At 35.5% G+C, this 16,668-nt stretch overlaps 1 protein-coding gene across 1 annotated transcript; it reads left to right on the top strand.

The window, feature by feature from the left end:
• The first annotated feature begins 100 nt into the window (after positions 1-100).
• Positions 101-5,669, top strand: LOC127955809 (somatostatin receptor type 5-like). Its single transcript, XM_052553489.1, has 3 exons — positions 101-578; positions 2,341-3,489; positions 4,870-5,669. Exons 2-3 carry the CDS (start codon positions 2,398-2,400, stop codon positions 4,948-4,950), a joined length of 1,173 nt encoding a protein of 390 aa, XP_052409449.1. The 5' UTR covers positions 101-578; positions 2,341-2,397; the 3' UTR covers positions 4,951-5,669.
• Positions 5,670-16,668: the final 10,999 nt, after the last annotated feature.

Below are 16,668 nucleotides of genomic sequence, written 5' to 3'. Positions count from 1 at the left end.
ATGATACCATGACACATTAATACACTTCCATATATCAATAAGTTCACCATCAGGGGCAGATCCATGCATGATTCGAAGCTTAGGTCAGGAAACAGACTTGTAAGTGCGTGTGACGTATATAGTCCTCTGCTTTTATTTGGTCCTGTATGCGCGGACGACCAGCCCAAACCATTTCAGCGCGCGCGCGCGAACAGAGCAACACCTCTCCACCTGAACCCAGCTGCATTAGTCAACCGATTTATGAAGGAAAACACTGCTAGTGTTTTTGGACATTTATTAGATGCTTAAAAACACATAGCTGTTTAAATAGTTGGCCCAATTTGGATGTTTTAGTCATACAAAGTTGTGTTTTCTCAAGAAAAAAGAAAAAAAAAAAGAAAAGAAAAGAGGATTGTTTGCTCACCGCAACATAACGCTTTATAGTGAACCCGTTTAAACAGGAGGATGAAGATGATGTGCTGGCTCCTGATGTTGGATCTTAGACAGAGACATCCAGTCATTCATCACTGAAACGGAGGAGAGTCTGATCAGTTAGTGAACGCGCTCCTGAAACCAGAGGACCATGCACTGCGTTTGAGGTAGGACTGTACACATACTTTCACTAAACAATGAGGGAACATATTCATAGTTTAATCTTGTGGCTTCGCATGACATTGCTGGTGGTCGTGTTATCAACATTGAATCCAGTCGATTTTTTTTTTTTCCTGAAAACTTTAGCTAATGCAACAGCATCATGTGCTTTGGTTGGTGTGACCATCTCAAACAACTGCAAGTAGAATTAGCATTTTGTTAATTTAAATATTGTAAACATTCTGTTAATTTGCGCATAAACTCTGTGAATTACAGTGCCATTTCCATATATTATCATATAATTATATTATTCTACAATTAAATATTTTATTCGATTCAGGCTATATCTCCTAATACAGAATTTCTGTCAGGAATTTCCATGGGCAATTTATTGGGCGCAACGTCTCGTGCATTGGAAGTTGTCATGGAATTATTATAAAGTTTCATATATATTTTGTACTAATTTACTGTGATCAATAATGCATTTATTATATGCAAAACTATAATAAAGTGACAATCCTTGCCATATTTTTGTCGACGTATCGCCGAATACGCGCTCGATAGTTACTCTATAAGCGAACGCGATTCACTGCGTGTCCAGTGAAAATTCGCGCGCTGAATCATTCATAGTTATGGAAGCGTTTGAAACCGTATACCTATAAACAAATTTGACCTTTTGAGAATTATTAGAAGATCAAACCAAATTGCAAAAAGAGATCTGCTCACCGGAGATGATTGATAAGCTGAGCAAGAGAGAACACGGGCTCGTCATTAAATAAACTGTCATATAAGCAATAGAAATAGAAGATGGAAAATTAGTGGATGTTCCGTGCACATCAACACAGCCTGTCACGGGCACGCACTTGTTTAATGAGAGCTCGAGGCGTAGAAGGCAAGTTAAATATTCACCGCAGCGGAGAAAATGCGACTGTTCAATAAGAATCAGTGTCCACTGAACTGTTTGTACTCATAACACTGACATCGTTACCCTTTATTTCGATTTATGGTTGGGCGCATTTCTGAGGGAGCGCTTTATTTGTGCAACACACTGTGTCGTTCTGCTCACTTTGCACGTCTCATAACCAGCGCGAGAACTTAAAGTCAAGGTCATGCAGAACACACACAGTTTAAACAATGATTTCATGCTTCATGGAACGACAATGCGATATGAATATGCATGTTTTTGAAACAATAAAATACCAGTTCACTGGAAAAAAAAAAAAAAAAAAAAAAAAATCCTTTCACTTTTAGTATTGGGAATAAAGGGTACTTGTCCAAAGTAGTATGGTATAAACTCTCTGAAAGGCAAGCCCTACACCAACTATGCACTCTATAAATAAATAAACGTTTTACCCCAAATAACCATTTTTTTATTTATTTATATTAACTATTCTGAATTGGGAAGGTATTGATATTTAATACTTAATATTTAATACAGAGTTGTTTAGTTCATTTTAAATATGACAATCTTGTTTTAAATACATTGTTAAGGCATTTCTATGCACTAAGAAAAATTATTATAAAAATTATAAAATTCCCCAAATTTTTTATATCCATATTGATTTTTGCCATATTTTGAATTCAGCATTGCATTGTGTTAAAGGAATGTCCAATAAACTTAGCAGACAATGTTAGATGAAATCATTATTCTATAGATTTTTATCCTTCAGTATGTGCATAAGAATCAAGCATGCAAGTTTAATTTCACATTTTAAAAGTCATGCTGCTGAGATAAAGCTCTATTTTGCATTCTCATTTTCTTCTTTTTAGGCCTTTGGTGACACAAAAATCAACGGTTCCTTGTCAAATCAGTGCCTGCATCCAAATATGGCGACCCAGGGGCCCACGTGCAACACCTCAATCCCAGACTATACAAACCAGTCCAATGAAACCACAAATTTTTCCCTTCAACAGAATGGGGACTCGATGTCCGAGGAAGACAGCACGAAGGTCCTGGCCGTAATCTACGTCGTGGTGTTCATCGTGGGTTTGACGGGAAACTCTCTGGCCATTTTCGTGGTCCTGCGCTACACCAAAATGAAGACGGTCACCAACATGTACATCTTAAACCTGGCAGTGGCCGACGAGCTGTACATCCTGGGAATTCCATTTCTCACCACCCACAACGTGCTCGGTTACTGGCCCTTTGGCAACTTCCTCTGTCGTATTGTGATGTGGGCAGACTCCATCAGTCAGTTTACCAGCACATTCTGTCTGACAGTAATGAGCATTGATCGCTATTTGGCTGTGGTGCATCCCATCCGCAGCACGAGGTGGCGGCGGCCCAGTGTTGCCAGGGTGATAAATAGCATGGTGTGGGCCCTGTCCTGTCTGCTGACACTGCCAGTCATCATTTACTGTGATGTTCAGCCGGAGCTCAACACCTGCAACCTGAGCTGGCCTGAACCGCGTGACATGTGGTCAACCGCTTTCATCCTCTACACCGCCATACTGGGTTTCTTCTGCCCACTTCTAATCATCTGCCTGTGTTACCTGCTCATTGTGATCAAGGTAAAGTCGGCTGGTGTACGAGCGGGACTCTCCAAACGCCGCAGTTCTGAGAAGAAAGTGACAAGAATGGTGGTGATCATCGTGGTGGTGTTCGCCCTCTGCTGGCTGCCGTTTTTCTTTCTTAACATCTTCAACCTGATCAGCACCCTCCCGGAGAACGGCCTCGTCTCCGGCATCTACTTTCTCACCGTCATCCTGACCTACGTCAACAGCTGCGCCAATCCGCTGCTCTACGGGTTTCTGTCGGACAACTTCAAGCGGAGCTTCAAGCAAGTGCTGTGCATCCACAGGGTCAACGGGGTCAGCGAGGTTCACCCTGTTCACGCCCGACTCAGCAGGTCCCAGCAGAATGAGCCCTTCTTCTCTCCAAGGAGCTCTGATTTCAACGAAAATGTGCAGAGCGGTCATGTAAGGGCCTTTCATTCTATATATTTTCATGACCAGGTTTATGAATCACGTGCTTAATTTGCAAAATACAAGACTGATGCTTAAAAAAGTTATAATAATTGAGGGGAACAATAGCAAGTGCACAGAGCCCAGACGCCACTGTAAACCAACATTTATTCATTTTAACAGTTATTATTGAGAGCATATGACTAAAGAGGGAAGGATGATCATCAGTTATGGTCATAAATGTCAGGCTTATCAGAACAAACAGCAGAGAACACCAGCAGTAGAACATCACTAAATCTTCTCGATTCAAACAGGTCTGACTCATCACACCTTAGTCATCAGATTATGAAACATTATCCTCCAAGAAGAGATACAGAACCATAAACACAAAACAACCAGGTGCATGTTCTTTTCTCAGGCCGCACCAAACACTCCAAGCATTCAGATTAGTGCACAGTTAGACGGCTGGGAAACATGGAAGCTCGAGCCTTTGAATGTTGGTGATTTATAGGGCCTTAATAAACAACATTTCTGAGAAATGGTCAGTATTGCATACGAAGGCATGATTTCACCTGGCTTTTCTGTACATATAAATCACTGTCAAGCTCCAGTATCCCTTACATTTTAAGACAGGTGTTATAGCCCAAATGAAAACACAAAAGGGTATATATCAAGAGTATTTATTTAAAGGCTTATTTGCATATTTTCTGTTAATTTAACATTGCCTGTCTTTACATTTTATTTTCATTCCACACATTATTTTCATTTCATATTGCTTTTCTTTTACAGTTTTTCTTTTCATTTTACATAACTTTTCTTTTACTCTTTTAGTGAGTTGTTGAACAAATTTGTTGCAGACTTTGCATTCTTTAAAAAAGTAAATACGCTGTCCCATTTATCCTGGTATTTACACAAGGGTTTTGGTTTTTTGGTAGGTGTGCCTTCACTCTCTATTGTAGCATCCCTCATCCGTCTCTGTTTTTCCTTGTTGTTGTTGTTTTTCCCGCGTTATAACTCATGTCATCTGACCTCACACACCCCTCGCGACAGGCTACTACAAGTGGCAGTTATCGCGAGACTAGTGATAGAGCTCAGATTGGGAATGTTTTTTTTATTATTATTTTATTAATAATGCAGGTTAAAAAAAAAAAAAAAAAAAAATTACAATACGGGAGATTTACGGGAAAATACTGATACGGGAGGACGGCGGGAAAGAAGGGTAAAATACGTAACTTTCCCGGCCAAAACGGGATACTTGACAGGTATGCATATATGCACATTAAAAGCAGATAAGAAGACAATTGAATACTTCTATTAAATCTGAACTGTTAAGGCTTTATTCTTTCTGTGGTTTTTGGTTTCTGAAATCCTACACCTATACCTCTTCCTTTACAGTCCATTGGTTTGGAGACCGAGGCCAGTGCCAAAACAGAAATCCACCAACTTGGACCAGAAGTGAGCAGCCAGTCCATATAAACGTTGACAGTTGGATGGGTTTCATTTTTATTTTTTACCTTTTTGTTCTGTTTGAGTCAGCTGTCCAATTAAGTCAATACGATTAATGGTAAAAAAATACGGCTTTAAAAAAAGTTCTTCTTGTCTATGCCTAGATCAAACACTCTCTGGAGCAGAAAGACAATACATTTTCATATAAATATCAATCTGTGATGAGAAGATATCAGTGATGTTATATATATATGACTGTAAATATGTATTATAATGGTATTTTGTTCAGCATAACTGAACGAACCTGGGAAACTGTTCATCCACGACCTTTGGACCAATCTGGAGAGAGGAAGTGGTTTCTGCTGTTACATTGTGATTTATCATTGGTCACTTGGTGGTGGTTCTGACTATTTTCACTCTCGAACAAGCTCTCATGGTGGATTTCTGGATTTCAATGCAGAGTGATACACAAAATCCCAGACTTACATTTCACCAGGGATTTGGTGGAAATTCCAAACAGCTGATTTATTACAGGCAGAATGTCTTATGATGGATGAAGATAGCTGCAGCTGAAGCAATGGTCAACACATCCTGAGAGCGGGAAGGAGCTGCACAGGCAGAAATCAACATGTTTTTCTTTAGTCGAGGTTGATATAATGTACCTGTATTATGTTACCTTTGTCTTTATGTTGTTTGTATCATTCCTAATAAACCTGAACTACAGGATTACAATACATTGCAAATCAAAACACGGGAGTCTTGTGATATTACTGTAGTTAAAGACATGCATGTTATTTGATTTATGTATACAGTAAACAATACTTTAAAGTTAATTGCTTTAAATAGAGGTCCAGGCAAAATGGTAGGAGGGGGTTAGTATATAAACAGAGCTAACCTTGCAAGGATAAAAAAGAAACAAACACCTAAATCTTTCTTGGTTTAAACAATAACATCTCATGACTTGTTTGAGCTGTTTTTTTTTTTTAAATCATGGAGAAACTGTTTTATTCTTGACTCACCTCAACATCATCTGATCCTATATTTGTGTCCAGAAGCAAAAGGTCAGACTTTTCCATACTTAATTGGCTTTAGATTTACAGAGACTGTACTCATTAATAGACACTTGTGTATATGGGCCAGTTTAGCCAATTTTCAACTATAGCCCCTGGCAGGTACAGTGAAAAACAGAGAGGCACGCAGAGGGGAGAGAACTCGAAACAAGATCAATATACAGACCGAGTGTTACATGGACAAGACAGAAAAATGATGTTTCTTTATCAGAACAAATTTGGAGTAATTCAGCATCAACGTCATGCAGAGTCCAAACAGCTGATAAAAATATCACAATAATCTACATGTAATCCACATCTCTCCAGTCCATCAATTAACATCTTGCAAAGTGAAAAGTTGCAAGTTTGAAAAAATAATTAAATACATGATTTTAAATTGAAGAAACCGCTTCTTGTTCAGAACTGTTTCCGCATGTAAATAGTGCTTGATCTGTGAATATTCATCTCCTGATTCAGATTTGAGGACACAAATTTTTCAATGAAGAAACAAATATTACAGATAATGTTAAAATGCCTTAAGGATAGATTAGTTTTTTCACTGCAGATGATCCATTGGTGAGCAAGTGATGGCATGCTATTTGACCAAATCTGGTCTGATAAAGTAACAAAGTCACTTTAAAAAGTTTTTTTTGTGTGAACTATTTCTTTAAGAGTGGCTCAGGAGATGTACTTTCTCAGACTAAAGAAATTGATTCCAATTGATACATTGTGTGTTTCTAAAAAAGCACACAGACCAGATCCCTTTCACTGCTTTTATTAAATACTATGCTGAAGTGTTTCAGAAAGAAAGAAAGAAAAAAGAAGGTTCAACAACTGCGAGCCATTTCTATTAAATGATTTCTGTTGCACTTTGGACTCTATGGGCCCTATCTTGCACCCAGCGCAATTGACTTTGTACACCGACGCATGTGTCATTCCTATTTTGCACCCGCGCAAAGCGCGCTTTTCCCTCCACAGAAGCACGTCGCTAAACTAGTGAATGAACTTGCGCTCCCTGGGCGGTTCAGCGCAAAAAAGGAGGCGTGTTCCGGCGCAAACGATCCCTGGTGCTATTTTGTTGTTCCATTAAACAATTGCGCCACTGACCAGAAAAAACCTAGTCTAAAGTCAGTGGCGCGTTGCGCGTTGTTCATTATGCTATTTTAAGGGCGCATGCTTGGCCATAATGTATAGCGTGCACAACGCGCATACACTTTGCTCATGTAATCTACACAGATGCAACAGTTATTTTTGCAAATCATAAATTGTTACACTAAAAAAATATTAACACATGAGATGACGGAAATCATTGTGGTGTGCCACGAAGATGTGAAAAAAATAGGCATAAAACTAGCTCACAAATTATTCAGGCTAATTATTCTCCCATCCCCATACAACACAACTTCTCTGTCTTTCACTGCTCTTACAAGAACATCAGTCTCCTCGGCTGTGAACCGCTCCTGGCGTGCGCCTGGTAAATACGCCATAATAATAGCAATCCATAATGGAACTTGCGCACCTGCTTTTAAAGGGAATGTTGGATGACGCTCTGATTGGTTTATTTCACGTTACGCCCAAACCACACCTATGAATAATGAAGCTACTTCAGACCAACCCACTTTAGATTTGCGCCGGGCGCAAGAGCCATTTATCCCGCCGGGAAAATAGCAACAGCGCCGAGACCCGCCCACAAAGTTACTTGCGCTTCGCGCTTTGACACTTGCGTTTCAGATCGTTAAAATAGGGCCCTATAACTCTACTGAAGGCATGCAAACCTATAAATCATAAAGTCTTTACAAGTGCACATTTTAATCTTCTCTTTTTTTCTTCCCTTCTCTTAAATGTTTCATAATGCCAAACAATGATCCTCAAAATCACTGTTTATTGTTCATATATCATCAACAGGCTCTGGAGGTTAGGTGTTTCTCTTTCTCTCTCTCTCTGGTCATATGCATTCTAGTGTTTGTTTTGAGTTCAGTCACTCATTTGCCACAAGCTTTGGTGGATTGGCTAAGTAAAAAAAAAAGCCAAAGCCTTGCCAAACCAGTTTGTAAGTTTAAACAGCGTGTCATTCCACTCTCTCTCTCTTTGTCAACATGACCCCCCACCACCTTTCTCTCAAATTTGCCGTCTCTACCTGTATTTACATGTTTACTGACAGTCCTTCTATCAGGGTGCAGGAGGTCACCAGTCCTTTTTTATATGTCCAAGCACAGGACAAGGCCCAGCATGCACTGAAAAAAGTGCTTTGAATTGAAACAGTTTACATTAATCCCACAAATCAGTAATTCAACATATTTTCTCCTTTTGGTTTTAGTACAATAAGTTTTCGTTTCCATACACTTCATGTAATTAAATAAATTTTTTGATGTGACCAAGTTAGTGATTTTATGTGTTCATGTGTTCATTTGCACATAACCCCCACAAGCCTGCTAACGTATATCACACAGGTGCATGCTAAATAGGCATTTCCTAACAATTAAATTAGAAAATGTCATACTGTTCATGTCGCCCCTCTCAGAAATACATGACATGACATTTACATTCAACGTTGAATTTACATTCAACATTCACTCTCCCCATTAAGCTGCATGCAAGGCATGCTGGGAGTTATAGATCCCCTGCCCCGGTCAGTTCAAAACCAAAACAATACACATAGTCCCAACACAAATTGATTCCCGTGGATTGAGAAATTAAGTTTAATTTAATTGACAAAAATGAAGAGTCGTGCTATACATTAGCATATTTTTATGGGAAAAAATACAAGTTTTTCAAGTGAGTTCAATTAAATGTTAATGTTTGTTTGTACCAGTGAACACCTGAGAAACACTAATAATAAAATAAAATAAAATAAAATATAAATTTATTTAGATGTAGTAAGAAAAAAGAAGAAGAAAAAAAATCGAAATAGGAGGATTTTCCTCTTACATAATCTCTGTGTGAGGTGTTGTTGTTGGTTAGTCCCATGGTGAGGTAATATGTGAATTAAGACTTGCTGAGTGAAGCAAAACAGTTGTAGACATGCAAACAGCCGAAGTCTAAGACTAAGAGAGACTGTGTTGTTCACACACCTAATGAATAAGTAGTCAATCTATTAGCAATGCACAAGATAAGAAAAGCTAGGAATAGTTTACTCAAAAATGAAAATCTTCAGAAATTTTACTCACCCTCAGGACATCTAAAGCATGTTTGTGAATTTGTTTCTTCATCAGATTTGGAGAAATTTAGCATTGCATCACTTGCTCACCAATGGATCCTCTGCAGTGAATGAGTCCAAACAGCTGATTAAGGTTTGTTTCTAAAAACATGCAGCTTCTTGCTTCACAAGATGGAGTACAACATGGACCGGTGCGGTGTGGGTTACTGTTTTATCTGTTTGGACTCTCATTCTGACGGCACCCATTCACTGCAGAGGATCTATTGGTGAGCAAGTGATGTAATGCTACATTTCTCCAAATCTGATTAAGAAACACATCCACATCTTGGATGGCCTGAAGGTGAGTGAATTTCACCCATTTTTATTTAAATTTTTGTGTGAACTATTCCTTCAAGCATGTTTAGGAATGATGAGTTAATGCAAACATAAAATGCTTGTTTTATTTGTCATGCTTGATTTTTAAGAATTTTTTTTACATGAAGAAAGGAAGAAAAATCTGAAGCTTACAGACACAGTAAGGCTGGTGAATTCAGACTCTCTTTAAAGTGGAGGAGGAAACGCCCTGCAAGAGAAAACTGTTTTGTCACCTGAACCCTCTTGCACACAAAGGCAGGTATGTGAGTGAAACAGCATTGCACAGACTCCTTTAAGTTCAGTTGTATTTAAATTGGCTAATTTGGTGTTAAGCCCCGCTGAAACAGCATTTTCAAGTTCCATTCAACATTTAAGACATTTTACCGTCCCTTCATTTCACTTGAGCAGAAATGGGACTGTAGGTTATTTTGGGAAGCTGTTAGTAAATTGCATTTGCCTGAATGGATTGAATCGGAAAACCAGTTGAGCCGTCTAGCAACTGGCCTTTCCCAAAATCACATTTGGCATTCATTCTCATGCTGGAGAATTCACCGTGAACTTTACCGAAAGGTCAGAAGACCGTATGTGTATGTGTCTCAGGTTTCTGTCTATTGTATACAACGTGATACTGACTCCACTAATCAAAGTAAAAGATCAAAGTGGTTTAAAGACCGTTTATGCAAATTGTTCTGAGAAAACTTAGCTATTTTCCAAGCAGTATTAGTACACATTAATAATAAAGTGGCAAATACCAGAAGGTCATAAATCAATATGCAGGTCCAGTGAGAGCTGTGGCACTTCCTGGAAACAATTTCCCCCTCAAAGGAAATAATCCTATTATACTTTGTCTGAACTATTTGGCCAGTGCATTAAGGTCTACATACAGGTGATTAAATTGTTACGGAAAATGACAGCTATAAATTCAGGGCTGGAAAGGTTTACAACAGAGCATTAGAGAAGCACAAAAAAGAACTAAATGACTGACTGCAGCAAGAGGTGGGCCCGGTTAAAATGATTTAATCCTGGACTGAATGGTCTGATGTGAAAAACAATGAACTGTTGAGTTTCCATCTCAACAAGAACTGAAAGATCATATGCCACTGTTTTTCCTCTCAAAAATGTATTCAAGCAAGCAAATGTGTTAACAAACAAAAGCAATTCTAAATATATGTCTGTTTACCACACTTACTATTTACACTGTAATGGAGTCTATACAAATGTAAGCAGAATAAAAATGTGTTTTATGTAAACATTACTGTCTTTCCATGAACTTGAATATGCAATATCAGTTTCATGTTTGTTTCGCTTGTAAGAAGTGTGATGCATTATAACCATTTTATCAATAATAAAAAAATATTATAATAATTCTGTGGCTTTCCTGTGGGCCTTTATATTATTAATAATTTAATTTAATTTAATTTAATTTAAGCTAAATATTTAATTAATAACTAATGCTTTTTAATTAAATAATTTAATTTAAGAATTTCAAGTATGCATTTAAATTAAATTAAATTAAATTAAATTAAATTAAATTAAATTAAATTAACTTTCTAGTGAACATTGTGAACATAAAAAAAGTAAACCTTGGAGGCTGACAGTAACTATCTGACAGTGACATCTAGTGGCCATCAAAAGATACATATACATAGACATAATGTACATAAACATACATAATACATAAACTGTAAATTAAAATATATTATATTTTGTTGTTTTGTATTGGCAATTTACTGGAAGATAAAGAATTGTAATTGTCAGTTACTGATTTAGTTTCCACAGTTACTCTTTATTTTAAGGACCACTTCTCACTATTAACAAGTTGCTTATTAGTATGCATATTATTAGTTGGCAGTTTATTAGTAAAGCACATAATGCATTATTCTGCATGACCATATTTTAGATCCCTTCATCTACCGCATACCTACATTTAACAACCACCTTACTATTAATAAGCAGCAAATTATGAGTTTGCGAGAAGACAATTAAAAAAAAAGAGTTTTTCAGTCTTATCTCTGACTTCACAACACAAAAATCATTTAAAATCATTCAAAGTGGAAGGGAAACAAAATATCTACATATCTACAAATATAGACTGATTATTCTCATCTGCTCATAGCACAGACATAATATTCATGCACATTATACAATACTGGTATAATACTGGAATAGTTAATGTCAAACAATGTGAATATTGTAAACAATATAAATTCTGTTTCATCTTAGAGTAGGCTTTGTAAAATGCCATGACAAGGCTGGAAAGCATTAATTATAGTAGACTATCTATCTAGATCTATCTATCTATCTAGATCTGCCGGTCGGTCGGTCGGTGAATGTCACTGGATGGTAAATGATATTGACATCAGTTTGGACAGCTGTTCCCCATCAGTTTTCCATCTTCAACAGTTTGTCTAAATTTACTGCTGGAGATCCTCATTTGACAGAAGTCGGTAAAAATTTAATCTGATATTCAGATGAACAACAATCATATGATATAGTTTAAATATTAGAAACATGATGACTGGGAAAGATGAAAGCAGTTCATCCAGGTGTAGCTTTTACTAAATCCTGACTGAAAAGATCCTCAGAGAGGAAGCGGAAAGGAAAGACGGTGTTAGTGAAGGTGGTTGTGAATGTGTGTTAGTTACAGGATCAGAGAATGACACTGTTCCTCTGTCACAGTCCAGATACACTCTCACACACTCAAGCTTCTGTTTAACAGAAACACCAGATGATATCATACAATACATACCTCACACACCAGACATCAGAGTCAAAGAAAATGCATGAACTGACATAGTTAAATGTGTATCTTCTTTTCATAAACTCAACTGAATTAAGTTCAGAGTACTCACAAGTGTTAGTTTTAAAACTTTGTTACCTAAATGGTTTAAGGCAATCAGTTTCCTCAAAAAGTTTGAGTTAACATAATTTGTAGTGTTTTTTAAGTCATTCTGTTAACTCATACGGTTTGAGTTACATGACTTGTTGGGTTTTAAGTTTTATTTAAACCACAGCTTCACCACAAAGGTGCAGGTCGAAGGACATATATATATATATGTTACATATATATATATATATGTTTATATATCATGAACTTGGAGACTCCAGTAGGAAGCACTCTCAACATGTATTATTATTGATCGGCACGGGCACACATGAATGATAGAAATTATGACTTTTCCCACTTCTGGTTCGTTTTGAATGTACATATATATTTTTGTATAGACTTTGGCACACATCTGTTTAACTTCAGCAATATTAGCTGAAACAGAAAATATGTGAACTTCATGCCACAGACTCAAAACATTTACTAAACACAAGATCAGCTCCTTCATATTTAACTAAATACTCACATTTTAATAACACACCACATTTACATAAAAGCTTTCAGTCTGATTATGACAAAAAAAAAATAAGAATCACAACTTTCAATAAACTTATGCTACAAAAATACAGCATGTTTTTACCTTTGAAATGATTTGGCAACAAACACAAAATTATTAAGTTATTTGTAACAGAATGTCACTAGATTTTCTGCTTTACGATCTAGTTTTCAGTCTCTGTTTGTTGGTTTTTACTGAAGAGGAACACTTTTGCAGACAGACAGAGCAGTCCGAGTACAGGATAAATGTTAAAGACTGTTTATCATGTCTGTGTCTGTGAAACATCAGGATCAGCTGCAGACAGATTCTTCATTTCACGAGTCTCTGGTGTATTCTGTTTAAAACAAGACGTTATTTGGTACAAATCATTACTTCACGCTAAAATGTCTAAGCTTATATTGCAGATCAGCCGATAAATAATATATAATTATTACATTACCATGAGCTGAACTCTTTGATGCGAGCTCTTCTGATTGTGTGTAGATCTGTATTTAGACAGAATTACAGATAAATGGATACATACACAGCTGAATGAACTGCATATATACACATACAGTACAAACTGTGTTGAATAAATTACTGAACTTACCCAGTTATACCAATCCTCCCTATGTGAGAGGAGACATTAATAAAATGTTAATAACTGACAATCATAATAATGAATCAAGTCAGAATCACAGCAAATAAATCATACTCTGTAAGTATTTTGTACAGATTCGATGGCTTTTTGGATCAAATGTTCCTAAAAACCTAAAAATGCATACAAATCCTACTAATGTTTCACTATTTGTAAAATAGTGCTCACTGCTGGGAAATTTGAAAGAATTTAATCTTTCTCTGTGACACTATACTGACACTTTTGCCTTGCATCATTGGTTTATTATCACAGTGCAAAAGCAAAATAATAATAAAAAAAATATATATAAATACAATTACAGTAAGCATGCATTTGTAAAATCAGCCAACACAAGACAAAAACACTTTCAGAAGGGAAGACAATGAATCTCATATCCTTCATGACATGCTCACCATTCCCTAAGAATTAAAAGAATAACAGAAGAGAAGAGAAAGAAACAAGACATTTGACAGCAAGTTGGTTAAGCAATATTTAATATTTGTCATATGTTATCCTGCTGTGCTCTGTTCATTTTAAGCATTTGTTTTTGCATTATATAAAATGGTGTGATGTTAAAAGATGTATATGATATATATAAATGACCATACACACATACACAAATGCACATATAAAAATATGGAAATACAAACATAATTATTTGCAGAAATGATAGATATTCACTTACGTGCTTTCAGGATCAGTTCTGCTGTCAGTGTAACAGAGTTCAACAAAACAAGACCAACTGCTCCAAACATGAACATGATTTCATTACAGAGAGGCACTAGAACACACAGATACAAAAAACAAACATCAAACAGAGTGTTTTATTTAACAGTCAATATTTAGTAGAATTTAGCAGTCAATAATTACATGTATTTGTTCCTTGTTGACTCGTCTCAGTCTGTCGTCGTCGTCTCTGAACTCTTGAATGTTCTGCCTCTGTTAAAACAAAACACAAATATGATTTGAAAGTCAAATGGATGAGCAGAGAATACGGATTAAGTAATAAAAAATACAGTGACAACATGTTTCTTATCTAAAAACAAACAAAAATTACCACTGTATTTACAGAAATCATTGCACTTTTAAGGTGATATATGGCAAAAACATTGGAAACACTTTATAATAACTGCGCAATATTAATCATTAGTTAAGCATTAAGAAACAGTTAATTCATCATTTATAAAGCATTAATAGAAATTAATAAGTAGTTTACAAATACAGATAAAAAATGCTTTACTGTTGATTTAAAAGCATATCTATAATGTATTTAATACTTGTTTTTTCATACTTTATTAATGATCAATTTATAATTTCTAAATGAAGTATAGCATTATTTACACACCAGTTATTAAGAAGTTGTCAGTGGTTCATAATATCACTTAGAAATTGTAAGTAAATGATTAATAAACTATTTAAATGTGCATTCATACATCTTATTATTCAGACATATAGTAATAGTTACTTAGAGTGTTAATAAATGGTTTATTAACATGTATTTCTACTGTAATTCAGGGTTAATTCAGGTAGCTATAATACATATGTAGTTGTTGGTTAACTATTTTTGTGAGCTCATCTGAAGTGATGACTAGTTATGCCTTGTAAAGCTTTTAGAAATGAGATTTAAAGGCTATTAATATTTCATATTTAAGACATATCACAGTTTTCAAATTTTTACATCTTAGTACCATATTGTCATGCTCTTTTATAATTATAGTATGGAGTAATAAAATACAATACAAGTCACAAGCATTGTAACGGTGATATGATAATACCTTTCAACATACGTTTCAGCACACGGTTTTCAAAGACCACGGTTATCTTTAGCACTTCGAGAAATAAAATTACAAAGATCCATTCCACGTTATCTGTAAATAAAAACAGCACCTGACATGTCTTACAATGTTTTGACACTTGTCAGTGACTTACAAAACAGCATTTCATATGTAATCATTCCCACAACAAATCTACCAAAAAAAATAAATAAATAATAATAATAATAATAAATAATAAAAAATAAAATAAAATAAAATAAAGATTAAATTAAATTAAATTAAATTAAATTAAATTAAATTAAATTAAATTAAATTAAATTAAATTAAATTAAATTAAATTAAATTAAATTAAATTAAATTAAGACAAAATACCTTTCTCCCAATCAAATATGACTAGATGAGCATAAATCACTAGAATGATATCCAGGAGTGTTATTATTATTGTCCCCAATATTGTCATCCATCTGTGGTGAAGACCTGTGAATGAGAAGATGACCTTCTACTTTAGCTTTCACAAATCACATACAAAAACTGAACTCAGATCTGACACGGATCAATTAAGAAAAGTCAGCATGAAATCAAAATGTAACTTTTATAAATGTTCTTAGTTAATGTTCTGCATGTTATTTTTTTTCACTCTGAACAATTAATTCACTCAGTTTTCACAAGACAACCAACAACCAATAGATAAAATCAAGTCATGTCCAGTATCTATCTATCTATCTATCTATCTATCTATCTATCTATCTATCTATCTATCTATCTATCTATCTATCTATCTATCTATCTATCTATCTATCTATCTATCTATCTATCTATCTATCTAAATATATGCTTTTCTGTCTGTCTATCTGTCTATCTGTCTGTCTGTCTGTCTGTCTGTCTGTCTGTCTATCTGTCTGTACACCCTGCAAACACCCAGAACACAAGCAATATAAATAATTATATCTGAAGTGTATTTTGCAGTACTTTATTTGGTTGTGTTGTGATCATTTGCAGTGCAGTAATTTGCAGGTGTTTTTTTTTCAATTTGCAGTGCATTTCTTTTTTTGGTTGTGTTGCAGCACACATGTTGTCAATTTGATGAAAGTGTTTTTCTTAAATTGCAGGTGTTTTTTCTTTTTGCATCTGTCATGCCACACACCTGGATCACGGAACATAACAACGATCAGAACGTACTTTAAAATGTACTTACATTTAAATCTTGCTTGCGGAAGAGATAAATGTGGTATACAGAACAGCATCGGTTGAACAAATACCACAATAAAAAACACTATCATGAGAAAATAGCAGTCCATTAGTTTCCCATTCAAACAAAACAGTCAATAATCTGTCATCACATCATATTATTGATCTGAATGTTTAAATGTTAAAATCACTGAAATAAGAGTCTCAGATTTGTTTTACTTGGGGA

This window comes from Carassius gibelio, chromosome A3, assembly GCF_023724105.1.
Source record: "Carassius gibelio isolate Cgi1373 ecotype wild population from Czech Republic chromosome A3, carGib1.2-hapl.c, whole genome shotgun sequence".
Classification (NCBI taxonomy): Eukaryota; Metazoa; Chordata; class Actinopteri; order Cypriniformes; family Cyprinidae; genus Carassius; species Carassius gibelio.
The sequence above is the reverse complement of the archived record's forward strand: the minus strand, read 5'-3'. Positions and strand labels throughout refer to the sequence as shown.

What these genes read in the sequence shown, in the direction of transcription:
- LOC127955809 (XM_052553489.1), top strand. Translation starts at nt 2,398, where the DNA reads ATGGCGACCCAGGGGCCCACGTGCAACACCTCAATCCCAGACTATACA. An exon ending in AAAATGTGCAGAGCGGTCAT is followed by an intron (nt 3,490 to 4,869) that starts GTAAGGGCCTTT and finishes CTTCCTTTACAG; the next exon opens with TCCATTGGTTTGGAGACCGA.